Here is a 27791-nt window from a genome sequence, read left to right on the forward strand (position 1 = left end):
ATGCTTCCAGTAGTAGGAGTTTATTGATGGTAGGCAAAGGCAGATAGATACCAGGCGCAGAACATGATATAACAGGGCCGGGATTCTCCAATCCTGCGCCGGGTCGGAGAATCGTCCGGGGGGGGCGGGGGGGGGGGGGGGGGGCGGGGGCAGTGCAAGAATCGCGCCATGCTGCTCCGACGCCGGGCCGCTGATTCTCCACTGCTGAATATCCGGCACCCACGGGGTCGCCGCCATGCTGGTCGGGGGCCATTGAAAGAGCACCCCCCCCAGCGATTTTCCACACTTCGACGGGCCCAGTGCCTGCCGAGTCCCGCCGCCGTGGGTTACGTATGGTCCCACCCGTCGGGACCTCGGAGTTCTGACTGCGGGGGCAATCCTGGTGGGGAGGCAGGGGGGATCCGACTCTGGGGGGGGCCTCCACAGGGGGCTAGCCCGCAATCGGGGCCCACCGATCGGCAGGCGGGCTAGTTCCGTGAGGTCCTATGTTCCTCCATGCCGGGCCCCTGTAGGGCTCCACCATATTGCCTGGGGGCCGGCGTGGAGACAGGAACCCACGTGCAGACACGCGCCAGCCATGGCGCACATGCGCAAACTTTTGCATGCGTGGCGCGCTGGCCTTCGGGCGCCGGAGCAGCAAACACCACTCCGCGCCATAGGGGTACTAGCCCCCCAGGAAGGGCTGAATACCTGGGCCTGGTGGCCCGTTGACGCCGGAGTGGCTCTCGCCGCTTTTGACGCCGGTGTCAGAACTTGGCCGCGGGATCGGAGAATCTCGGCCCAGGTCTTTACTCTTCAGCTTATTGGTCAACCCTGCCCGGGATGCTGCTTCCAGGGCCCGCAAAAACTCTCCATTGGTCAGGTTTGCATGCTTCCACACGATTGGCCCTAAGCCGGTCAGTGGAGGTTTCCCTCTTAAAGGGGCCATGGTACCACAGATTTTAAAATTTGACGCTCTGTTTTATTTCAATTAATGGTATAACAATTGAGAATATACCACTATTTTTATGCGATTCGAACTTCTGTTTTCTAAGTGTATGCATAGCAAATCCAGTTGATATTCTTTGATTCAATAATTGCACAAAATTATTGTTGGCCATTTTGGCCTCAGAATACTGGGGATTAGATTCAGGCATGCTAAGTTTTTTAAGCCGTCACATCTTATATAAATTAATCAATGCTCTTCAGCAAAAGTTTCACTTACCGCATACTTGTTTCTGCAAGTCACAGCATCTGATTTGAAGTTCAGCTTCTTTTTGTTCTAAAACATGGATTTGATGGGTTTGAAGTGCAATTGTGTCTGATGAAAGCTGGAGCTCTCGTACTTGCTGTTGAATGAAGTCTACCTCTTGATTGGATTTCTTAAGGCTTTCTTGCAAATGGAACATTTCTGAAAACCAAAAACAATTTTTAATGTAATTATAATTGCCCTCTATTTGTTCTCCTATGCATTATAACTAAATCTCAATTTATCAGCCTTCTTGTACAAATTGAAGGAATGATTCAGGTCTCGGTGTCTTGATCCCATTTTATGTAAGGGTGGTCAGTAGTCAAGATATAGGGTTCACTGACCTTTTGAGATGAAAAAAGTCACGAGAATATCTGTCTTCCATAACAGGAAACAGAAGCAGTTTGCTGTAAGCTTCAGGGAGAACGTGCAGACAACACACAGTGACCCAAGCCAGGAATCGAACCTGGGACCCTGGATCTGTGAAGCAACAGTGCTAATAACTGTGCTCCTGTGCCTCCCTGTGTCTATATAGGTTTCCTCTGGGTGCTCCGGTTTCTTCCAACAGTCCAATGATGTGTAGGTTAGATGAATTGGCCATGCTAAATTTCCCTAATAGAGTCATGAGAAACACAAGTTAGGTTATGGGGTTACAGGAGGGTGTAAACATGGATTGAGTGTTCATTCGAAGGATCGGTGCAGACCCGATGGGAGAAAAGGCCTCCTCCTGCACTATGAGCGCGATTCTCCAGCCTTGTTACGCTCTCACTCAAGCGAAACGAGGTTGGCGAATCGTGGGAGAGGACAAAAACGAGAATCGCCCCAGGCACCAAACAGTTTGGACCAATCTGCTCCCTTAGGTGAAAATGGGATCTCACTATAGCGTGGCAAGAAACCAATTATTACCACTTAAAGCCTGTTCCATACAATTAACGGGAGCTGCCCCAAATCCAACGGCTCCCTGTCATTCAGCGGCTTCCCCAGCAAGTGATCACACTGGCGTCAATTAATATTCATTTTGAAAAAAGTGAACCTGGCGGAAGGGCTTCTGTGGGGAGCCGATGTTAGATTAACTAAAGACCTGTGCCTATCCTAACCAGTCTAATCACTCAGTACATGGTGAGAATCTGTGCTGTAAACTGTAAGCTCTGTCCTTCTGAGAGGCTGTATCCCGAATGAGTGGGAAAACTGATGCCCTCTGTCTTCATAGTGAGTGTGCTCTAACTGGTGATTGGCTGCGGTGTTATGCATGTTGATTGGTCCTACTGTATGTCCATCAGGGTGTGTGTCTGCACCATGATATACTGGTGCATAATATGACAGTGCTTGGTGAGTGGTGGGGGACCCTTGTCTGGGGGACGCTCCGCAGGGGTGATCCGCCATAGGAGGGCGGGGGAAGGCGCTGGGGAGAGCAACCGGGGGACAACCACTCAAGGAACCACCATGCCAACCCCATGATCACGTGGGCCCGCAACCTTTGTCCCTGCCCGTCTGCCCCAACAACCGTCAACTCCGCCAACTGCCGAGGCTCTGGTCTTGCGGCTGAACGCTATTGGTAATGGAGAATTAGCAATCGTGGTTAAGTGAGCACTTCACACATCCCAAGTGGATTCCCGTGGGTGGGTGGGCCATGTAGCATGTGGGAGTCATTGCCTCGCATCCCAATCACACCCTGATGCTTGGACACTGTTCTTGAACACTGCGGGAGGCAACACCACACACTCGGCATTCCAATATCCAAACACCCAGGGGATGGGGCACAGCTCTGGGGACATGCCCACATGGGATGCCGCCCCCTTAACACTCCCTCCCCAACACTCCCTCCCCACCCCTTATCTACCCCCATACTCCCTCCCGCGCCTTCCCCGGTGTCCTCAATGTGCTTTGCCCTCCTAGCTTTACCACTATATCTAGGTGTCTCCAAAGGATGCACATATGAGGTGGAGGCAGCCAGCTACTGACCACATCCCCTGGCCTTCGATGCCCCTGGCGGGCATTCTCTGGGGCCGAAGTGACCCGCTGTTCCGTGTGTTGACTTTTTGAGTCACGGTGGAACCGAGGGAGCTGGTGGCCATCGTTGCCACTCCATGGGATGGGTCGGGTTGGTGCCCAGTGCCCCATCTTCCCGATTGGTGCCCATAGGGTCCTGGGGTTCAACTTGACATGGGGGGCAGGTGGTTTGAGCCCATGTTGCCCCTGCATCATCTGCTCGGTCAGCACTGGCAGCTTCCCATGGTCTGTACTATCATGTCGACGCCCTCCACAATGCTCCTCAGTGACTGGGCCATGCTCTGCAGTGCCACGGCAATGCCCACCTGTGACTGGGACAAGCTCCCCAGCTCTTCTGCCATTCACATCTTAGAGCGGGACATGTCCCGCAGAACCTCATCAAGGCCAGCCTGGAACTGGGTCACATCACCCAGCAAGTCAGACATTCTGCAGAGATCCTGAGCCATGGCCGTCACCGACTGCGTGACGCCTTGGACACCTTCACTAATAGTGCCGAGGTTGAGCACCAGGCTCTCCACTACGGTCACCATCCTAGCAGTGTTGGCCTCGGTGCCACACATTGCCGGTGATAACTCCTTTGCACATAGCCTCTGGGACTCCTCAAAGCGGCTATGGATCTGCTGGAGTGACGTTGACATTTCCCTCTAAATGTCCCGGCTGCTTCCTATCATCTCCATCAGTTCCGGGTACCTCTGTACCACAGGCTCAACATCAGGTTGGAAGCCAGCTGACCTCTGACTGCTGTCTCACCTGGGGGTTCCTGCCGCTACCTGATCTGCATCATCAGCGGTGTGGTGATCACCAGATTGTGCCCCCGAAGCCTTTCCATGATCATTTCCCACCGAGGTGTGTGTATCTGCGCTGGTGGAGGGTGGGGATGACAGCTGTGCCATGACTTTAACCGTTGCATCCTCAAAGCTCTCCTCCGAGGTGGTCTTTTGGGAGTCAGGAGAGGGGACCGGCCGGGATGGACTGATTCTGTCGGCTGGAGGACCTGCAGGAGAATGGACATGTGGTCAATGCGAGGGATGGATCAGTCAGTAAGGCAATAACAACTCACATTTGATAGGTTCCCCCGGGTAGAGCCTGATGGTTCCTCACCTCTGCGGCGTCCGAAGCCTCCACGTGGGTGACCGCCCTGTCCTCGGCCACATCAGTCACCTCCAAGGCACGCACCTCGAAGGTGATCAGGATCCTTATGCACCACCACCAGTGGGCCATCTCCTGATGATTATGGGAGAACCTTTCCTGAGGAGACACAGAGGGGGAATCGTTAGCCACACGTGTGGTTCACAGTGGTGGGAGGCGGGGGTGGAGGGAGGGTTGTGGGGGTTGAAAAGGTGGGGTGAGTAGAAAGAGGGTTGTGGGGTTGATGAGGGAGGGGTGGAGGGAGAGTAGGGGGTCATATGAGCAGTTGGATGCTCCCTTGGGGGGGGGGGGGGGGGCGTTGGGGGCGTTAATGTCTACTCACCCGTGCTGCTCGGTGTAGGTCGTTGACCTATTTTCGGCACTGGATCCCAGTCCTCCTGATCACACTCCCCGAGCTCACAGCTGCCGCCACCATTCCCAGGCAACACTGGCTGCCCGATGGCTCACCCTCCGGGACCCTCGGGGGAACATGAAATCCCTCCTGGCCACCACTGCAGCAAGGTGCTTCCCCAGGCCAGCGTCCCCAAACCTGGGGTTGGTCTCCTCGATGTCATTATTGCGAGCTGGCTGAGCCAATGTAGCTTAAGTGCTGCTCGACCATGTTAGCGGGGGGCTGGTGAGTGCCGTCCTGGCGAATCAGCTGGCGAGCCTTCATTTGCGGCGAGAAACCCGTGAGGCCGCGCCTAGTGGACAATTAAACTTGAATTGTGCTGCCGGCCTCGCTGGGCTGAGGACCGCGGTGGAAGCTCACTGCAATTCCCGCTCACTGCCGTACTTTTTTCCAGAGAATTGTGCCCTATAATTCTATGCCTTGTTGTCCAACCCTTTTTATGATATAAACAAGTCTTCTCTGCTTTATCATACCGGCGGTACACAACAGCTAAAACAGACAGAGGCAGCCATGATCCACATTTTAAATGATGATTCTTTTTCATGCCTAATGGGCACTGAAGTTAGGTTATTAAATGAAAGTTATATAAATGCAATACTTCATGCAACTTCATGACTGAGTGCACTAATCTGCACAAGACAGTGGCCTTCATATTAAACCTCTACCCTGCATGATGGGTGAGAGAGGATTAAAACAATTTAAATCAGGAATTGTCCCCAATCTACAGCATGTGTGCTTTGGCGAGGCAGGACACCTCATTAACATATAGAAATCAAGCCCGATTGCAGATTTATGGACTTTTTCGCATGCCTCCATACCACCCACACCACTGCCCCACCAAGCCACAATCCTTTGTTCCCTCCCTCCCCCACTCTGTTCCCTCACCCTCTTCCCCCACCAAGATTAATCTCTCTCTCACTCGCTCCCTCTCGATTTCCACCTTTCTCCCCAGCAAACCCTAATCTCTCATTTGTTCCTTTCCAATTTCTTCTTTCCCCCACTACTCAACCAAACCCCATTCTCTTGCTCCCTCCAACCTGATTGCACTCACTTTTTTTTTGTAATAATCTTTATTGTCACAAGTAGGCTGACATTAACACTGCAACGAAGTTACTGTGAAAAGCCCCTAGTCACCACATTCTGGCGCCTGTTTGGGCACAAGGAAGGAGAGTTCAGAATGTCCAAATTACCTAACAAGCTCGTCTTTCGGGACTTGAGAGAGGAAACTAGAGCACCTGGAAAAAAAACCACGTAGACACGGGGAGAACGTACAGACTCCACACAGATAATGACCCAAGCTGGGAGTCGAACCTGGGACCCGGTTGCTGCGAAGCAACAGTGCTAATCATTGTGTTACCGTGCGCCATCCCCTGCTACAAAGATACATCCCTCCCTCCCCATATAGACCCTAATCTCTCATTCCTTCCCACCCAATTTTTAAAAAATAAATTGAGAATACCCAATTAATTTTTTCCAATTATGTGGCAATTTAGCATGGCCATCCACCTACCTTGCACATCTTTGGGTTGTGGGGGCGAAACCCACGCACACACGGGGAGAATGTGTAAACTCCACAGTGACCCAGAGCCGGGATCGAACCTGGGACCTCGCCGCCGTGAGGCAGCAGTACTAATCACTGTGCCATCATGCTGCCCCTTCCCGCCCAATTTTGATTGCTTTTCCTACAGAAGCTCTGATTTCCCACATGCTCCTTCCCCATTTCTGTCTCGTCCCGTGGCCTTCACCAATGGCTGATCTCTTCCTTCCTCACATCAAATTTCTGCTGCCATGTCCGCTGATCAAACTCCAATATCTTACTTCCTCCCTCCTGATTTCTGTTGTGGTCTCCTCACCAAGATCCACTCTCTTGCTACCCCCAAATTTTCACTCTCTTTTCCCCTCACTAACACCAATATTCTACTTCCTCCCAATTTATATTCTCTTCTTGCCCACCAAAACTAAATCTCTTGCTCCCTCTCTCCTGATTGCTCTGGTCTCCTACTGCTGGTTTTCCCACCCAATAACTGGACAGCCAGTCAATTTGGACATCAAGCAGATTAGAAACAAAAAATAGTTATAATGAACTCCTGCTAAGCCCAGTTGTTGGGTTTTCCCCACGCCGCACCTCTCTCTCCATTCCTCAAAGAACAAAGAACGAAGAACAAACGAACAAAGAACAAAGGACAAAAAACAAAGAAAAGTACAGCACAGGAACAGGCCCTTCAGCCCTCCAAGCCTGTGCCGACCATGCTGCCCGTCTGAACTAAAACCTTCAATATTTCTGGGTCCATATCCCTCTATTCCCATCTTATTCATATATTTGTCAAGATGTCCCTTAAACGTCACTATCGTCCCTGCTTCCACCACCTCCTCTGACAGTGGGTTCCAGGCACCCACTATCCTCTGTGTAAAAAACTTACCTTGTACATCTGCTCTAAACCTTGCCCCTCGCACCTTCTCGAAAAACTGTATCAAGTTAGTGAGACACGACTTCCCCTTCACAAAACCGTGCTGCTTCCATGGTGGTTAGCATAAATGCTTCACAGCTCCAGGGTCCCAGGTTCGATTCCCGGCTGGGTCACTGTCTGTGTGGAGTCTGCACGTCCTCCCCCTGTGTGCGTGGGTTTCCTCCGGGTGCTCCGGTTTCCTCCCACAGTCCAAAGATGTGCGGGTTAGGTGGATTGGCCATGATAAATTGCCCGTAGTGTCCTAATAAAAGTAAGGTTAAGGGGGGGTTGTTGGTTTACGGGTATAGGGTGGATACGTGGGTTTGAGTAGGGTGATCATGGCTCGGCACAACATTGAGGACCGAAGGGCCTGTTCTGTGCTGTACTGTTCTATGTTCTATGTTCTAATACTCCTTGCAAATATTGGGACCAATCTTTCCACATGCAATGATGGATGGAATACAGCAATCTGCATGCATGCTATATGCGGGATGAAAACAGAAATTGTCGGAAAATCACTGCAGGTCAGGTTGCATCTGTCCAGAGAGAAACAAAGTTAATGGCCTGAATTTTTCAGATGGCCTTTGCCGTTCTGGAGAGTCAGTGGAGAACACATTCCCGCCAACAGGCCAGCTGCCACTTTACACTTGAATGGACTTCCATCCTTGCTTGGAAGGACGTGCAGCCTTGGAGAGCTGCCAGCCAATCAGATTAGCGACAGCTCTTCAACCCGCACGGGACCTATCCTTCACATGGTTTTGTGAAGGGTAGGTCGTGCCTCACAAACCTTATTGAGTTCTTTGAGAAGGTGGCCAAACAGGTGGACGAGGGTAAAGCAGTTGATGTGGTGCATATGGATTTCAGTAAAGCATTTGATAAGGTTCCCCACGGTAGGCTCTTGCAGAAAATACGGAGGCATGGGATCGAGGGTGGTTTGGATCAGAAATTGGCTAGCTGGAAGAAGACAGAGGGTGTTGGTTGATGGAAAATGTTCAGCCCGGAGTTCAGTTACTAGTGGTATACCACAAGGATCTGTTTTGGGGCCACTGCTGTTTGTTATTTTTAGAAATGACCTGGAGGAGGGCGTGAAAGGATGGGTGAGTAAATTTGCGGATGACACTAAAGTCGGTGGAGTTGTGGACAGTGCAGAAGGATGTTGCAGGTTACAGAGGGACATAGATAAGCTGCAGAGCTGGGCTGAGAAGTGGCAAATGGAGTTTAATGCAGAAAAGTGTGAGGTCATTTATTTTGGAAGGAGTAACAGGAATACAGAGTACTGGGCTAATGGTAAGATTCTTGGTAGTGTGGATGAGCAGAGAGATCTCGGTGTCCATGTAAATAGATCCCTGAAAGTTGCCACCCAGGTTGATGGGGTTGTTAAGTAGGCATACGGTGTGTTAGCTTTTATTGGTAGAGGGATGGAGTTTCGGAGCCATGATGTCATGTTGCAGCTGTAGAAAACTCTGGTGCGGCCGCATTTGGAGTATTGCGTCCAGTTCTGGTCGCCGCATTATAGGAAGGATGTGGAAGCATTGGAAAGGGTGCAGAGGAGATTTACCAGGATGTTGCCTGGTATGGAGGGAAGATCTTATGAGGAAAGGCTGAGGGACATGAGGCTGTTTCCGTTAGAGAGAAGAAGGTTAAGGGGTGACTTAGTAGAGGCATACAAGATGATCAGAGGATTAGATAGGGTGGACTGTGAGAGCCTTTTTCCTCGGATGGTGATGGCTATCACGAGGGGACATAGCTTTAAATTGAGGGGATATAGATATAGGACAGATGTCAGAGGTAGGTTCTTTACTCAAGAGAGTAGTAGGGGCGTGGAATGCCCTGCCTGCAACAGTAGTGGACTCGCCAACATTAAGGGCATTTAAATGGTCAGTGGATAAACATATGGACGATAAGGGAATAGTGTAGATGGGCTTTAGATTGGTTTCAGAGGTCGGCGCAACATCGAGGGCCGAAGGGCCTGTACTGCGCTGTAATGGTCTAATGTCTAAAAAACCCAGCCATGCACAGTGCTGGAGTGGCTGAGAGTGTTGGAACATCAATGCCAGATAAGTAATCGAGGTCCCAGGTAGGGTTCCCTTGGTGGGTGTGGGGTGAGAGTGAGGAAGGGGGTGGGGGAGAAGATATCACAAGGGAGGCGGCTGGGTTGTCCGGGGATATGCCAGGGGAGAGACGTTCAGAGGTGTCCTGTCCTTGAGGGGAGGATGACCCAGTCAGAAGGGGGTTTCTGATGGAAGCGCCTTTCCTCCCAACCTATCTGCCTGGAATTGAGGATTTTATAATTTTCTGTTTCTCCCCGAGCTTTCCAGCACCTGCCAGCCTACAAATTGAGGCTGATAGGAAAAGGTTCTTATGAAGTGGTCACTTCAGGCCTTAATTGGGGCAAGAGCGGGTTTCCCAACCAGGACTCTGCCTGCCCCACCGTAAAATCATGGACGAGTTGGGCGGGCGGAATTCTGGAGGGAATCCTGTCCAACTTCCCGCGCCCCCTTACCTCTTTCCCACCCAAGATGTAGGTTTTGAAAATTCTCCATTCCCCACCTTGATCCATCATCCATTCACCAGACTAAAAATTTAGGCTGGGTGGGAAAGACTTAGCCACTTAAAGGCCTTAATTGGGTAAGGGTAGGCTTTTCCCATCAATACCGTCTCCAAAGCCCTGCTCTATAAAATTGCTTCCAGCTTGGGGCAGGCGTTGAGGCAATTTCATCCCCATGACTCCTGCCCCAACTCAAACCTGCTAGGGGGAGCAGGGGTTTGAGGGGGGTGAGGCGGGGTGGTTTGGGCAGAGTGGGGAGGGTGGGGATTGGGGAGGGTCCATAAAGATCAAGGCAATGTTTCAGGTCAGTGACCACCAACCTGTCTCACACAAATTGTTTCTTTTTAAGTGGAGTAAATATGATGCTTTTGTCTGCTGCCATGATTTTCTCAAACCTTTTGCCAGATCTGGGGTAACACCTTCATTTTAAAATATCTAGATGAACTTTTAAACTGAAATCTTTGCCATTGCTTATCTGACCTGACACTAAGAGGTGCTGTTGTCCTCCTAACCAATCTCCCATATGCTCTACTTCTGCGTACTAATACGATTCAGGGCACTAACTATCTCTGCCAGTCAACAACACTCATACACATGGCAAGGGAATAAATGAATTAGATTTCATTTTGACAAGCACTTGGCTTATTATCAAATGTTTGTGTACATTAGCCATGTATACATTTTTTTTTAAAATAGTCACAGATGTTCCGATACTAACAATATTCAGCAACATCCAAGTCTTGTAAAACTGGCAATATTAATCTGCTGTTAGAACTGCCAGGGAAAGGGAAGCATGGTGGCACAGTGGTTTGCACTGCTGCCTCACAGCACCGAGGTGCCAGGTTCCATCGCGGCTCTGAGTCACTGTCCATGTGGAGTTCACACATTCTCCCCGTGTTTGCGTGGGTTTCGCCCCCACAATCCAAAGATGTGCTGGGTAGGTAGATTGGCCACGCTAAATTGCCCCTTAATTGGAAAAAATGGTACTCTGAATTTATATTAAAAAAAAGAACTGGGAGGGAAAAGAAATAATGAAGGCTGTAGAATGTTGTCCGGCAACTAGCGAAGAAGTTCACATTCTACGGGTTCCACAGGGAGATCGATCAGTGTATTTCCCTGGACCTGATAGGGGTTATTACATCCTGCCCCCCCCCCCCCCCCCCCCCGCAATCTTCCCCAAGTCTGAAAATTCCCCTCCTGTAGCTAGCTGAGGGGGCCTTCTTTAACTCTTTGCATGTGGCTGCACCTCTGCCTGTTGTGGAGGCCAGATCGGGCGGTGCATATGGAGTTAGTGATTTCCTCTACTGGGGGCTTGGCTCTCATTGCAACATCATCCTGAGGTGCCGATGTGTATGTGTCCGAAGCCAAGTCGTCATTGTACGATGGTCCGGATGCTGGTCCACAGTGCGTTGTGCCTCCAAACTGTAGGAAGGTATAAAGAACACTGATACGTCCAGTGTGGTTTCCTCCGAGCTGCGTTCTCTGCCTTCAAGGTGATCCCTGTCCTTCCGTACGTTCTACCCCCGGGATCTAACTTCGTACGAAACCGACCCCATTCTCTCCATCACGACCGCTGGAACCCACTGGGTGCTGTTTCTGAAATTGTGGACATGGGCAGCAGCTCCTGGTTTGGAAGCTCTATCAGGTGTCTGGTGGTTATGGTATTTTCTATGGAGGTCCTACTTTGTCACTACTTTCCCGGCAAGACATGGGAATGTTCAGCTCCGGCGGGTTCGGAGGCATTGGCCATCAGCATCTCTGCCCGCACTACCGGGTCATGACGTACGGCCTAGTCCGGTAGTGGAACAAGAAAAGTGTCAGCTTTGTTTCAAACGAGCCTGTATTCTTCATCCTCATGGCCTGCTTGAACATTTGAACTGCCCGCTCTGCCAAACCATTCAAGGAGCACTTCGGATGCGCTTCACCCCATTGACCCGCATAAATGTCTGGATCTCCTCACTGGTGAACAGGGTCCCATTGTCCTCTTTGAAGAGTCCCTGTAGGAGCTTATGGTTGGTGATAAAAATAAAATGGCGCCCATAGACGTACTGGTGGTACTTTCAATGCCATTTGACACATTTCAGTCTACTCAAACCTCCACAGCAAGTCTTCTACTTGCTCCCTTCAAGTTTAACAGCAGCCACAATAATGGTTGACAATGGGTTTTAATTCAGTCCTACACATCAATTGGCCTGCTTCAGCCCCCACGACCATTATTGGCTGCCAAACCAACTCCAATCCAATTAAAGAACCGACTCCAAGAAAATCATGGCTTTCATCTATCTCGCAGGGACCCCAGAGGCAGTTTTGATACCCTAAAGCAGTCTCGACTTGCGTTTCTCACCTCCATTATGAAATTTCAGTTCTATGTGTCAGTTCCTCCCACCTAATTTCAATCTTTCTGAATTAATATCTGCCAGATTTAAACCTTTTAATATTTGCTATTTTCATCCCTCATGCTTTAAGAAGGACACGAGGAGTCCACACAGTAAAAAGAAGTACAAAGTTTTATTTGCAAACGATAATATATACACTTATCGGTAGACCACTATTGGGTTTGTGCTTAGTCAGTGCCTTACTGACCGACATTATATACACTGGATAATTAAGATAACCATCCCCTAGCAGGGGAGCTCGTACTCTGCAAGGAGAATGAGGAAGGCAAGCATTCCCACCCAATACGTCCCGTGCAGGATATTACATTCCTCCCCACCAAAGTGCAAAGAGCCCCTCGCCAAGTGATCAGACAGAGAAATAGGAGCAGGCTTAGGATGTTGGGATATCTTTGGCTCGGGTAAGTCATCATGGTAATTGATGCGCTAGATCAGTCGCCGTATACCACGTTGGTGAACACCGTCAGCGGCAGGGACGACATGGCGGATGATCATCAGGAGGTGGCTGAACAACGGAATCAGCATCCGGGATCTCCGAGATCTGCCTCTCCATCTTGGAATCAGATGACACAACGTCCAGCATGTTGGCTCCGAGAGAGACTGGAGGCATCACAGCATGCTGGTTCAGCAATGGAGCCAGAGGATCCACGCCAGGCTTCTTCCGAAGCCCAAAGAGGCATCGCTAATAAAATAAATCCAAACCTGGATCTAGAAAATCGGGGAGGTGGCTCAGCTGAGTAGGTCACAGCGTCGACAGCAAAACTAGTTTACTCCTCAGCGCCAGTTTAATAAGGACACAGGTAGTCCACATTGAGTAAAATTAAGAACAAAGTTTTATTTACAAATAATATAGATATACACTGCCCATTCGACCACTACTGGGTTCCTTAGTCGGTGCCTTACTGGACGACCTATATACAAGAGGCAATTGAGACACCACATCCGTAGCGGGGGAGCTCTTACACCACAAGTTACACAGGGAAGACAAGGATTCCCACCCCGTAGGTCCCATGTGGGATATTACACATGTCAAATGCCCCAGATAAGCACCAATAAGAATTGTTACCACAGGGTCTGTTGCACATATCCTTCCTTCCCCATAATTAACGAATTTATTGCATCATTACTTTCCCCTCTACCAAGCATTAGCCCAGTGGAATTGGCCTGCAAAGAATTGCTGTTAGTGAAAGAAGATCACTTGTTGGGGAACAGCAGACAAGTGGAAAACAGGTTCATGAATCTGCTGTAACAATCTGGAGAGATAGATTTTTATCCTTGCTTGGCACGCAGATTTCAGAGTTACTGCACTGAAAGTTGGGTATAAAGTAGATAGTAAAGACAGTATTGACCAAGGGCATTCTCAGATTAGCGGGAGGTGAAAAATGATGTTCACAAATCTATACTGAAGCTTCAATTTGTCACCATATATATATATAATGACTGGAAGTAAGTAAGAGTTGTATATTCAAATTTACAAATGGCACTAAGTGAGAAGGCACAATTAGATGTCTGGATTAGTGCTGGAACTTGGCACAGCTATAAATTGTGTGGGTAAAACCACTGCTAATGGAGTTCAATATGGAGAAGTGTGAGATCACCACTTTGGATCAAGGAAAGATAAGTATTTTCTTACAGGGGAGTGTTTAGGAGCTCTGGAAGAGCGATGGATTTAGGTGTTACGCAAGTCACTAAAAGCTAATGCACAGCCTGAAAAAAAAAATCAATGATGTTAATGGAATTTTGCCTTTATCTCAAGGAAATTGGAATACAAAAGTGAGGAAATGATGCTTTGGTCAGAAAGGTTGTGGAGTACCATGTTCAGCTTTGGGCACCAAGTCTCATGAAAATGTCTTCCAGGAGGAATAGTGCCTGATTCGCCAGAACAATATCAAGGTTTTAAGGGTTAAACCATGAAGACAGTTACATAAATATGGTTTGTATTCCCATGAGTTTACACAGTTGAGGCTTAATCTAGCTAAGGATTTAATTGAGTAAGAGATTCAATAGGATGGAAGCTATTTCTTCCTGGAAGAATCCAGAACAATAAGGCATTTTTTTTAACTTGGAGATCAATAATCAGAAGGTAAATCAGCAAGCATTCTTTGCACACAAAGGACGGTGTAAATCTGGTACTTTCTCCCCCACAGGCCACAGATGCTGAGTCAATTGAAATTTTTAATATTGGTGTAAATATATTTTGGTTAAGTGTTAAGAAATATGGAGAAAGGTTGAGTATATGGAGTTCAGCTTCTATCTTTACCGTTATGTGAAAATACAGGCTCTGTGACCCTGCTGGTCTTTCTGAGATCATAATTAATGTAGCAAACCAAAGTTATACAGAAAACCCTTCAGAAAATATTCATGTGTTTTATCGTTGATGATAGAATCTAACCATTTACCCTCGACATTCAATGACATTCCCATCATTGAGTCCCAAGTCTCACCATTCTCCACGGGGTTTTTACATAGAACATACTGTGCAGAAGGAGGACATTCAGCCCATCAAATCTGCATCGACCCACTTAAGCCCTCACTTCCACCCTACCCCTGCAATCCAATAACCCCTCCTAACCTTATTGGTCACTAAGGGCAATTTAGCATGGTGAATCCACCTAACCTGCACATCTTTGGACTGTGGGAGGAAATCGGAGCACCCGGAGGAAACCCACGCAGACATGGAAAGAACGTGCAGACTCCTCACAGATAGTGACCCAAGTGGGAATGGAACCTGAGACCCTGACAGTGTGAAGCAACAGTGCTAACAACTGTCCAACGTGCCGCCCTATGCTTATCTACATCCAAATGTATTATCTACATAATAGAATTATCTACATCCAAATATTTTGGCTACATGAGCAGGTCAGAGGTTGTGAATACTGCGGTAAGTAACTCACCTCCTGATTTTCCAAAACCTGTCCAAGGCACAAGTCAGGTATGTGATGAATTACTCTCCACTTGCCTGGATGAGTGTGGTCTGACAACGCTCAAGACGTTCGACACCATCCGGGACAAAGCAATCTGCCTGAGAGGCATCCCATCCACCACCTTCAAAATTCACTCTTTCCACCACTGACGCCAAGCACCATCTACAAGATGCACAGCCGTAACCCACCAAGGCTCCATTAATAGCACCTTTTAAACCAGTGACCTTCACCACCTAGAAGGACAAGAGCAACAGGTGCATGGGAATAGCACCATCTGCAACTTCCCTCCAAGTCACACACCAGCCTGACTTGGAACCAAATCACCGTTCGCTCACTGATACTGTCAAAATCCTGAGACACCCTTCATAACAGCACTGTGGGTGTAACTACGCCACATGGACTGCAGCAATTCAAGAAAGTGGTTCACCACCACTTTCTCAAGAGAAAGTAGGTCTGGGCAATAAATGCTGACCTAGCCAACAATGCCCACATGCCATAAACAAATTAATTTTTTAAAAGTATCCAAGGACCTGAATCAAGCTTTCAGGATTTTGATAGTTTGACCACCACTTCTCTTGTAGCTTTATGCATTTAATTGAGTGCCAATTGCTTAGTGTTCTAGAGTTTCACAGTGCAATTGTAAGCTACATCTGTAAAATCCAGGCCTGGTCAATAGCTAAGATGCATGACTGCTTAAAGTGTGAGGGCCCTGGCAACCAGTAGCAGATATTTTCATTCATAATGATTTTTAAAAAAATGTAGAATACCCAATTCAATTTTTTTCTAAATAAGGGGCAAAGTAGCATGGCCAATTCACCTATCCTGCATAACTTTAGGTTGTGGGGTTGAGACCCATGCAGACACGGGGAGAATGTGAAAACTTCACACTGACAGTGACCCGGGGCCGGGAATGAACCCGTGAGGCAGCAGTGCTAACCATTGCTTCACTGTGCCACCCTTCTGCATTCATAATGATGTGCTTGGCATCACAACTGATCTCATTCAAGAGCATGTTGCTTTCACTGTTTAGCATGAATGTAGTCCTGTATTGTAGCTTCACCAGGATGGCACTCCATTTTGAGGTGCATTTGTTGCTGTTGGTGGTGTTTAAATTCCCCAGCTGTCTTGGGATTTGAACTGAAGTCTCTGCATCATTAGCCCTGCCCTACTAAGCTAATAACATAACCAATATGCTCACATACCCAACTGGAATTAAGCATTTAATAAACTTTTTTTCTTTTAGGCTATGCATTAGAAATGTTTTGCAAATCATATTCCTTTGATGTCCTGTGGCAAACTGAATGGTCCACTGAATGATCCCTTTTCAGTTTTTCCAGTCAGCAGAATGAGTACCGTAATAGAATATTTTAATTTCTCACAAGTGGCTTACAGTGGTTCCAAAATAATAGAAGCCTCAGAATTCTTAATAGTTATCTATGTTTCTTTGATTAAAGCTTTTACATGAGCAAGATACTTCACTAAATCGAGGACAGGCCAAATGAATCACAATAACCTTTTCTGTTCCTGTACATTCCTGAGATGCCACAGCCAATGTAGGAATAAAGCAAAAGTGGAACTGGAGAATCTAAAATGCCAATAAAGTTATGTATTCCTTTGATCCAAGCTATTACAAAGCAAAATTGATATTATTCATAACGAATCAAAGTTGAGCCTTTGTGAAAACTTCATACAGACAAGCTTGTCAATCATCATGCATCATTGATACTAGGACCTTGCAAATACTTGACTCAGGCAAAGTTACCCAATGTAAACTGGCAAGCCTTGTTAAACAAGAATGCTGTTGAGAAATACAGATCAATTAATGGCTTTTAATTTGCAAATTTAATAACCTTTAAATATTAAGAGCCAGCCAATCAATATTCGTTATTCATTATTTTGGCATTTACTACCATTTATCAACCAATGCAGCTACCTCAGTTCTTCTCTTAATTCAGATTTGTGCAAAAAACCTGAGTTATGTTATTATGAAAAACGTATGCGAAGGAACCAGATGAATCCTTAAACTCCTTACAAAGGAACTTTTAAAAAATTCGTTCTTGGGATGTGGGTGTCACTGGCTGGGCCAGCATTTGTTGCCTGTGTCTAATTGCCCTTGAACTGAGTTGCTTGCTAGGCCATTTCAATGGGGGGCAGTTAAGAGTCAACCACATTGCTATGTGGGTCTGCAGTCACATATAGGCCAGACCGGGTAAGGACGGCAGATTTCCTTCCTGGAAGGATATTAGTGAGCCAGCTGGGGTTTTACGACAATCAACAATGGTTTCATGGTCATCGTTAGATTTTTCATTTCCAGACATTTATTGGATTCAATTTCCACCATCTGCCATGGCGAGATTTGAATGCAGGACCCCAGGGCATTACCCTGGGTCTCTGAATTACTAATCCAGGGACAATACCACAATGGCACCGCCTCACCGGTTTTTATCTCTCAACATAAATATAGGGATGAACGATGTCCACTCAGCTGAACTATCTTACAAAAACCAGTTTGGATCAAAATGAACATTTCAATTCAAGCTGCTCTCTGAGAAAAGTAATTATTTCTTGCCAAATCATTAATGACAAAGCCAGACCACAATTCATGAACTAAGAACTTTTTTATAGGTCACAAATCACAACTTTAAGTTGGATACAAAGGTATTTAATCGGCATAAATGTAACCAGAGTTACAGAACAGTTGAGTCGCAAATTATCAATGGGTAATTATTTAACTAAACATTCAGCATTTATTGCAAGGCAGCCCTAATGAATGCCCCAATCCCCCCTCCATCCGACCGCCGCCAACCAGCAGCCCACGCAGGGCAACACCCACAGAAGCCCGTGGCGAGGGCAGTGCCAGCCAATGGTACCCCTGGCATCAGGGACAGGCGCCAGGACCAGAGGCCCCCATGGTCAGGGTTGGGGGGGGGGGGTAAAGGGACATGCAGGGGCGGATCCGACAGAATCAACCGAGACCACCATGTAGCCTGGTGGACCTGGTTGGGCACGGGGGTATGCACCATTCTAACATATCGACCGTTCATCCCCTGCAGACAGTGGATACTGGAATACAACCAGCAATGGTGGCCTTCCTGCTGGTTGCCACTACCCTGGGGATGCCCTGCAACTGTACTAGCGGGTGCTGCTCGAGGAGGAGGAGGAAGCTGCAGCAGCAGAGCATGGGGGCAGCAGCTGAGCATGCGGGCAGCAGTGGTGCGTGTAAGAGCAGAGAGTGCAGCAGAGATGCAAGCCACCCAGGATGGAGGGAGAGACGCCCAACAGGTCGAGGAGGGGGAGATGCCAAGGAGGCGCCGCATGAGGCCTCGTGTGTACTGGCACCGCCCGTCATTATACGACCTGCCAGACTAGGCATGCCGTCAAAGACTCCGGCTGAGCAGAGACAGTGTGACATATCTGCCAGGTCATGGCACAACTGGCACAGCAGGGGTATGGGGGACGACACCCGCTCCCAGCGGCCGTCAAGGTGACGGTCGCCCTGAATGGGATGCCCCGGGTCCAAGGGCTGATCGACGGGATTCATGTCCCCTACAATCACCTGCAGATGACAGACCGCTCTACACCATACAAAAGCTGATATGTGATCATCAGAGGCACATCATTCACCTCAGCACCCAATACCCGGGCAGTGTTGATGATGCCTTTATCCTGGCACACACCATGATTCCTGCCATGTTCAAGACGTCCCCCCAGCTGAGGGGTTGGCTCCTGGGTGACAGGGGTTATCCGCAATGGTCGTGGCTGCTGACGCCTATCCGGAGGCCAGAGGATGACGCGGAGTGACCAGTGGCGTGATCAAGCGGTGCTGCGGCCTCCCAAAGATGAAGTTCAGGTGCCAGGGCTGCTCTGGAGGGGGCACTCCAGTATAATGCTGAGAGGATCGCCCGCATCATGGCAGCCTGCTGCATCCTCCACAACATCGCACAGCAAAGGGGCGATGTGCTGGAGGAGGAAGAGGAGGAACGCCAGGTCTTGTTCACCAAGGAGGATGTCGAGGAGGGCGAGAGTGGGCAGAATATGGAACCCAGGCAGGCACGGAAGGCCGCACAACATGTGCACCAGGGCCAACGCGCATGGACCGCTCGGATTACCTCCATGTTCACCAACTAGGAGGGGGGTAGAGGGGGGCGTTACTAGACAGGGGCATGGTAACCGCATCCCAACTCCACACCCCCTCATGCCCCCCTGGCCACCCTCTGCCTGCAAACCCCTCCGTGATACATACCTGCTGCACTATGGGGTGGGGGCCCTGGGTTGGCAGTATCACCAGGTTTGGTGCATGGGATGGAAAATGATGACAACCTGCTCTGTGTTGAGCTCTGGTGCTCCGCATCATACGACAATGTCCGACTCCTGCCCACGGTAGCACTTTCCACCGTCCACCTGGGTGATCCCTATATGCGAGCTGGCCATTCCATCACACGGTCCCATCGGATCCCTGGAGTGGCGGTGGTGGGGGTTGTCCGGGGTCTGTGGGAGGGGAAGGGAGGGCTGAGGGGGAAGGGGGGAGCACAGGCCACCCACAGGGTCCGCCCATTCCCCCCCTAATGTCTGCCCATTTCCCTTCCACCGTGGCCATCCCAGACCAGCCCACTCCTCAACTCATCAGACAGAGCACCAAGGCAGGTTGTAACAGTGGTATCAGGTGTTTATTGTCAACAAATATATACAAGTTTGTGCCCTAGCCCCTATAACTAAACTGTGTCCTGCTCTGTGCCAACTTAACAGGTGTCTACGTTTCTGCCCTTATGGGCCCCAACGCTACATTTAGGTGGCTCTCCAGACGGTACAGCAGGAATGGAGACAGCCTGCTGTGAATCCCGCCCTGCGACAAGGGTCCACATTGGCCGGCATCTTCAGGTACGACCGGTCCTGGATGGGCCCGGCTGCTGCTCGGGGGTCCCAGGTGACGTGGTGCCGCTTTGTACTATCCACTGCCCACCAGATGCACCAGGGAAAGGAGGGGAGAGTCCAAAGTGCTGCTGTGTTCCAGCACGTCTCCTGTTGGAATCACTGCCACAGCCCCATCAATTAATCCTCCCTCGGGGTGCCCGATGGCCCCTGTGCTAATCCATGGGATGGGGGTGTGAGCGGAGCTATCGCCCTGAGGTTCCCACGACATCTAGTGCTGCCTGTCCTGGAGGCCCGCTCTGGCCTTGACCAGGTTCTGCATGCCCACGGCCATGGAGCACAGGGAGTGGACCATCTCATTCTGGGACTGCGCCACATCACACTGCGACTGTGCTACCACCTTCTGGGTTTGTGCCACATCAGCCAGTGACTGTGCCATCTCCCTCTGGGACTGGGCTACCTTCCTCTGTGTCTGCGCCACGTTGGGCAGCAGCAGGGCAATGCTGCTAACGTTCCCAGCCATGGCCTGCTATGACTGGACCACGCTCAGGAGCGCCGCTGCAATTTCCTATGGCTCTGGGACATAGTCGCCTGTGGGGCGGCAACCCTGTCTTGGGTCTCAGACAGCACCTGCACAGAATGCCCCAGGCTTTGGACATGCTGAACCATAGCCAAAACCATTGCCACCAATGCCGCCATCCGTGCGGTGTTGGCCTGGGTTGCATGTATTATCAACACCATCTCCTGCTGCTGCATGCAGTTTGACTCCTCCAATTGCACCTACAGGTGCTGGATACTCGCCGACAACCCCTCATGTAGTCCCTGGATCTGCGACTCCATCTCCACAATCGATGGAACTGTCTCTTCCAGAAGCCCGAAACCCGTCTAGTTCCTCGGGTCGGCCTGACCTCCGACTGTCTGCCCCTCGGGAGTTCCTACCTCCACCGGGTCAACTGTGGGGTCCACACCAGAGAGTGTCCCAGGAGCCTCCTCACTGACATGGCCAACCGAGATGAGTGTCTCTGGGATGGTGGAGGGTGTTGCAGACAGATGTGAAGAAAAGTCAGTGTCATCCTCTGACCAGAATTCCGGGGTGTTCTGAGGCCAGGGCGGAGGGCTGGTGTCCGAGCTGCTCCCATCACTGCTTGGCTCATGGTGGGGGTCCAGCTGTGGAACTGGCCGGGGGCAGGGAGCGATAGATGGACCGGCCCCATCTCCAGCCGGTCCTGCAAGACACAAGACAAGAGGCGTGGTTAGACCACAGGCCGGGTGTGAGCTTGAGGGTGGTGTGGAGGTGAGAGTGTTGTTGGCGTGGCAGTGGTGTGGGGTTGAGGATGGTGTGGGAGTGGGGGTTGTGTGGGAGTGAGGGTTGAGTGGGAGTGAGGATTGTGTGGGGGCGGTGTTTGAGTGGGGGGGGCGGTGACACACGTGTCACTGGGAACCGCAACTATGAATTCTCTAGATTGACTGGTGTCCAATGCGTTCATCACTGATCGACAGAAATATGATATCCTCTATTGCAGTCAAAATACATTTGAGGTGCATCTCTCGCCTATATTTTTGCCATGATCAAAAGCTTCTACTTCTCCATTCTCTGGTCTGTGAGGGGAGGATGCCCCCAGTCCGAAGGGGCCTTCTCATGGAAGCTCCCTCAATCCCCCAGCCCCCCCCCCCCCCCCCCCCCCCCCCCCCCCACCGCCGAGATCGAGGGTGAGAACATTCTTTGTTTTCCCCCTCAGCCTTTGGTACTCACCAGCCTTATAATTGAGGTTCAGCGGGAAAAGGCCCTCAGGTGACCATTAAATGGCCACTTAAGGGCCTTAATAAAGGCATAAGTGGGCTTCCCACCCAAGGCCTTGTCCACCCCACTGTAAAATTGTGTCTGGGTCAGAGAAGGAGGATCCCAGAAGGTGAGGAGGAGCGTAAAGGTTTGGTCCATTTCAAGATTTACTTGATGTTAAAACTACTTTTGTCTTGCTCCCCCACTTTTGACTTAAGAATTCCATTGACAACATTGCTGCCCTGTGATGATTCTTGCACATCATTTATTTTCTAGTGGTATTGTCACGCTGAAAGCCTGGTTACAAAAAATAAACATAGAAAGTAAAACTAGTTAAAGACAAAGTTAAAAACAGAGGCTTGAATCTGTGTCAATTTTGTGCTTACTCTGAGTTTGCTGATGGGCATCAGTGGAGGGGTCAGCTGGTCTTTGGCAGAAGTTTTCATTAAAGCATTAATTTAAGACATGTGGCACAGTGGTTAGCTGCCTCACAGCTCCAGGGACCCCGGTTCACTCGAGTGACTGTCTGTGTGGAGTTTGCACTTCCTCCCCGTGTGTGCGTGGGTTTCCTCCGGGTGCTCCGGTTTCCTCCCACAGTCCAAAGATGTGCAGGTTTTGAGGATTGGCCATGCTAAATTGCCCCTTAGTATCCACAAAGGTTAGGAGGGGTTGGTGGGTTGCCGGGATAGGGTGGAGGCGTGGGCTTAGGTGGGATGCTCTTTACAAAGGCCGGTACAGACCCGATGGGCCGAATGGCCTCCTTCTGCACTGTAAATTCTATGATAAATGTGCTTTTTAGCCTGGCAATTCTAAGACATGGTGCCATTGCTGCCAGGCCAGCGTTTTGCACCCTTAAAGCAAAGCAAAACACAAAGCATGACCATCAGACAATTTTATAATTGTCTAACCTAACCTTTTGGAGAAAATAGCCTTCAACGTTGAGCAGTTTATTGTTTCTTTGCATTACTGTCTGTTTCTTCTGATTGGGTCAATTTTCATACTGTTGTTTGGTTCAACTTTAATGTACATGGCCCTATACCTTTGAAGACACTTTGCATGACATTGGCTGTTCCTCCCTGCCCTCTAGGCATGAGCACAATCAATCCTGCCTCATCTCAGTATACTGAAAATAACTCATTTCAAAGCTTGCTGCCAGGAGGAAATACAAATGTTGCTGTACTCATTTGCTCCTTCGCAGGAAATCCTGCACCTTCCTCCACCTTCTGCACTACCAGCGCATGATGCAATTTTGCCAGCAGTTCACTAGACCACAGAAATAAAGGAACAGCAGAAAATCTGACAGATTGCCTATAGTGTGTTGGAAGTGCAACTGTGCTGCCACAAACATACCACCAATATTGATGCACCAATAAGTGAAATTTCAATCTCTAAATAGCATTTCTTTAATAATTTGTTGACTTTAACTGCACTTACCTCTTCCCCTTAGGAGAATCGCTGTTGCCTTGGAATGGTGAAAGCTTCCATGGCATGATTTAGGTGAAGAATGAAGCTAACTTCTTGTAGCTCAAAATATACAGTTCCTTTCTGAGTTATTAATTCATGAAGTAATTTTTTTTAATGCCTTAATTGCCAAAACTGGAGTTAAGAGAAATCAGGGGGAAGAGTCTCAACTGATTGGAGACATGTATTGCACAAGAGGTTGATGGTTGTTGTTATTGGAGGTCAGTCATCTCAGTCCCAGAACATCTCTCTAGGAGTTCCTCAGGTCCTAGCCAAACCATCTTCGGCTGCTTCATCAATGACCTTCCTTCCACCAGAATCAGAAGAGGGGATGTTTGCTGATGCCTGTACCATATTTAACACCATTCACAACTCCTCAGATACTGAAACAGTTTGTGTCCATATATAGCAAGACTCGAACAACATCCGGCTTGGCATGAATGTTACTTGCCACTTCAGTGTCAAGCAATGACCATCTCAAAAAAGTGAGAATCCAATCATCTCCCTTTGACATTCAATGACATTACCATCGCTAAATCCTCCACTATCAACATCTCGGGGGCATACCATTAACCAGAAACTGGACTCGACCAGCTGTATAAATACTGTGGCTCCAAGAGGAGGTCCATCATTTCCATGGCCCAAGTCAGGAGTATGATGGAATACTCTCCACTTGCCTGGATGAATGCAGCTCTGACAAGACTCCAAAAAAACTCGACACCATCCAGGACAAAGCAGTACACTTGATTAACATTCCGTCAGCCAACTTCAACATTCATTTCCTCCACCACTGACGCGCAGTGACAGCAATGTGTACCATTTACAAGCTAGAATCATAGAATTTACAGTGCAGAAGGAAGCCATTCGGCCAATCGAGTCTACACCGGCCCTTAGACAGAGCACCCCACTTAAGCCCACACATCCACCCCATCCCCGTAACCCCACCTAATCTTTTGGGCACTATGGGCAATGTAGCATGGCCAATCCATCTAACCTGCACATTTTTGGAGTGTGGAGGAAACCCACACAGACACGGAGAGAATGTGCAGACTCCGCAAAGACAGTGACCCAAGCCGGGAATGGAACCTGGGACCCTGTAGCTGTGAAGCAACAGTGCTAACCACTGAGCTACCGTGCCACCCAAGTTGCACTGCAGCAATTCACCAAGGCTCCTTCAACAGCACATTCCAAACCCACATCTCCACTACCCAGAAGGACAAGAGTGGCAGATGCATGGGAACACCACTATATGTAAGTTCTCCTCCAAGTCACACACCATCCTGGCTTGGAACTGTGTTGGCGTTCCTTCATGATCAATGGGTCAAGATCTTGGAATTCCCTTCCTAACAGCACAATGGGTATCCCTGCACCACATGGATTGAAATGGTTTGAAAAGACAGCTCACCACCACTTCAAGGGCAATTAGGCTTGGGCAATAAATGCTAGCCTACCGAGGGACGCCCACATCCAGTGAATTCACTTAACAAACTGAATAAGAAGCTCAACCGAAAATTATGTGGATGCTGGAAATCTGAAATAAATTGCTGGAAAAACTCAGGCAGCATCTGTAGAGTGAGAAATAAAATTAATGGGTGGGATTTTCTGCACCTCCCACAGCGTGTTTCATGGCGGCGGAGATAGCCTGCCATTGGCCGACAGTGATCCCATTGCTGTCAACGGGGTTTACCGTTACATGCATCCCTGCCCTCGGGAACCACGCAGTGGGGAATTGCCATCGAAGGGACCAGAAGATCCCACCAATGAGAATGGCCAGAAAATTCTGGCCAATGTTTTAGGTCAACGATATTTCTTCAGAACTCACTCGAGCCGTTGATTATTTCCAGCATTACCTGATACTTATAATACGTTCACAGCTTACATTAAGGGCCCCATTTGTCATCATGCACCAGGCATGAAGAGTATATTATTTATCAAGGATCAAAATCCTGGAACTTGCTCCCTAACTGAACTGTGGATGTACCTGTACCAGGTGGACGTCAATGGTTCAAGAAGTGAGCTCACCATATCGCCTTCTCACGGGCAATTACAGATAGGCAATAAATTCTGACCTTGCCAGCAATTCTCACATTCCCTCAATTAATAAAAGGTACTTGGCAAGCAGGCTGTAAACCACATCTCAGCTAAAGTTCCCATCTTACAACTAGAACTTTTCATGTGATCCCTTTAGCTTTTAAAACGTAACCATAATTAATCACATTTTTTCGGTGCTTGGATGGGCTGGGATCATTCACTGTTCATCTAAAACTGCTTTGCACCAATAACCCCTCAAAATCTTGCAGTATTCCTTAATTTATTAATTTATTTTGCTGCAGTTGTTGTTGGTTGCATTGTTGCGGCTTTCAGCAGTGGCTGACCTATTGCACTGTTTTATCTGCTATTCCCAATCTTCTATTTGGCAATTGAAACTAGCTAGGTTTGCAACTAGCAAAGTGATTAGCACTGTTGCTTCACAGCGCCAAGGTGCCAGGTTCGATCCACGGCTTGGGTCGCTGTCTGTGCCAAGTCTGTACGTTCTTCCTGTGTCTGAGTGGCTTTCCTCTGGGTGCTTTAGTTTCCTCCCACAAGTCCTGAATGATGTGCTGTTAGGTAATTTGGACATTCTGAATTCTCCCTCTGTGTACCCGAACAGGTGCCGGAATGTGGCGACGAGGGGATTTTCATAGTAACTTCACTGCAGTGTAAGATTACTTCTGACAATAAAGATTATTATTATTATAACCACAATTCTCAAAATGGGCCTTTTGACTGGTTTTAAAGAAAGGATGAAAAAGATGATCCAAGAAGGTAACTGCCTTTACTTCTTCTGGCTTGCGTTTGTTCCATCCTTATATTTTTGGCATTTTCCTTTTACAGATGCACAATACAATTACAGACATACAATCCAAATTATAGTTATATAATTGGCTGGACCCAATTTTACGCTGTCAGCACAAAATGCCCTCTTTACGAGTATTTATCTATCTGGGACAGGAATTTCAGCAGGGTGTCCAATTTTGAAGAACTTTAAAGAGTCTGTGTGGGAACACAAAGAGACAAAGGGAGCAGAAGCTTTTAGTGGCAGGGAAATTAATTACACCACTTGGAGTTAGAAAGAGACTAAATATGTTTTAACGCTTAAAAGTTACAAACAACTGCAGTAAAAACAAGTGGCAAATCTGCCTGAACTTTCCCTATCTGCAGCTCCTTAAATTACATTTAACATCATCATCTTATAATTTTGACCAATTTCCAAGTGAAGAGCACGGTAGCACAAGTGGATAGCACTGTGGCTTCACAGCGCTAGGGTCCCAGGTTCGATTCCCCGCTGGGTCACTGTCTGTGCAGAGTCTGCATGTTCTCCCCGTGTCTGCGTGAGTTTCCTCCAGGTGCTCCAGTTTCCTCCCAGAGTCCAAAGACGTGCAGGTTAGGTGGATTGGCCATGATAAATTGCCATTAGTCTCCAAAATAGGTTAGGAGGGGTTATTGGGTTACTGGGATAGGGTGGAAGTGAGGGCTTAAATGGGTCGGTGCAGACTCGATGGGCCGAATGGCCTCCTTCTGCACTGTATGTTCTATATCTTCAGTGGTACCATAGCTTTGAAAATGGCACTGCAGTAATTAATATCAAATTTGCATTCATTAATGAGACTCTGGTTGGTTTCTCACTTGAGTTTTGGTCACCAGGATTGAAATTCCATCTGAAAACTGGTATGGTGGACAACAAGCAGCAAATCAATTCTGTTCACAATTGTATACCTTTAATTGCCATGTTTTTAGATGCAAACACAATGGTGGGGACATCCTTGCGGTGTCTATTCTCTAAAAAATCCTAATGTATAATCAATTCCAATTTAAATGGAAAATATGAATGCAATAATCAGCAATTTACAGAGAATGAGAAAAGAAAATGTTCCTTAAACCAGTGATTTCACTTTGAATCAATTTAGATATAAATTTTGCTAAAGGAAATGCAAACTTCAGCTTGAATTAACTCTTGGGTTTACATCTCACAGTGGTAAGTACATCTGCAAAATTAATAATAATTTTAAAAAATCAAACTTTCTGGCTGGAATAAAGTAACTAATATTTTGATGTGTAAAAAGAATGCCAAGGGGTAAAAAGACCAATTTGTGTCAAAACATTGAAAAATCCAATCAGACTAATAAAACAGTGTTCATAAAATCCCACCATTTATTGGTGTTTAACTGCAATCCATGAACCATTTTTCTGTTTCAGCACCAGGAATAGAATGACACTCACCCATCTGTACAGAACTGCTGGTGGCTTCCAGGCAATGTGTCAGTGTTTTGTTGAAAGGGCCCCACATCATCAAACTAGCCCTCACTTCTTCCCTAAGCACTGCCAGTTCAATCCTTATTCCCTGAAGGAAAGTGGTTGCCTGCGCCAGGATGTGTTCTTGCTGCTTTGTTCTTTCCCTGTGAAATATGATATTGATTCAGTTCAAAGATAGAATTCCCTCGGTTAAATTACTTTGACCAGATTTTAATGTGGTGCTTATTCAGTCCCTTTTATATAACCTTAATGCAGTCAAACAAATCAATCTGAAAGGATTTAGCACTTTCACCTCAAC

The 27791-nt window shown here is 48.3% G+C and overlaps 1 protein-coding gene across 2 annotated transcripts in view; it reads right to left on the reverse strand.

Annotated features, from left to right (window-relative positions):
- Window positions 1-27791, reverse strand: part of lekr1 (leucine, glutamate and lysine rich 1) — a 275682-nt gene that overhangs the window by 124371 nt on the left and 123520 nt on the right. For both annotated transcript variants that reach the window (XM_038816234.1, XM_038816233.1), the window contains exons 5-6: window positions 27461-27636; window positions 1205-1390 (exon numbers count right to left, since the gene is read on the reverse strand). In XM_038816234.1, the coding sequence (XP_038672162.1) occupies window positions 1205-1390; window positions 27461-27636 (362 nt within the window). The remainder of the gene's footprint in view (window positions 1-1204; window positions 1391-27460; window positions 27637-27791) is intronic.

This window comes from Scyliorhinus canicula, chromosome 13 (genome assembly GCF_902713615.1).
Source record: "Scyliorhinus canicula chromosome 13, sScyCan1.1, whole genome shotgun sequence".
NCBI lineage: Eukaryota > Metazoa > Chordata > Chondrichthyes > Carcharhiniformes > Scyliorhinidae > Scyliorhinus > Scyliorhinus canicula.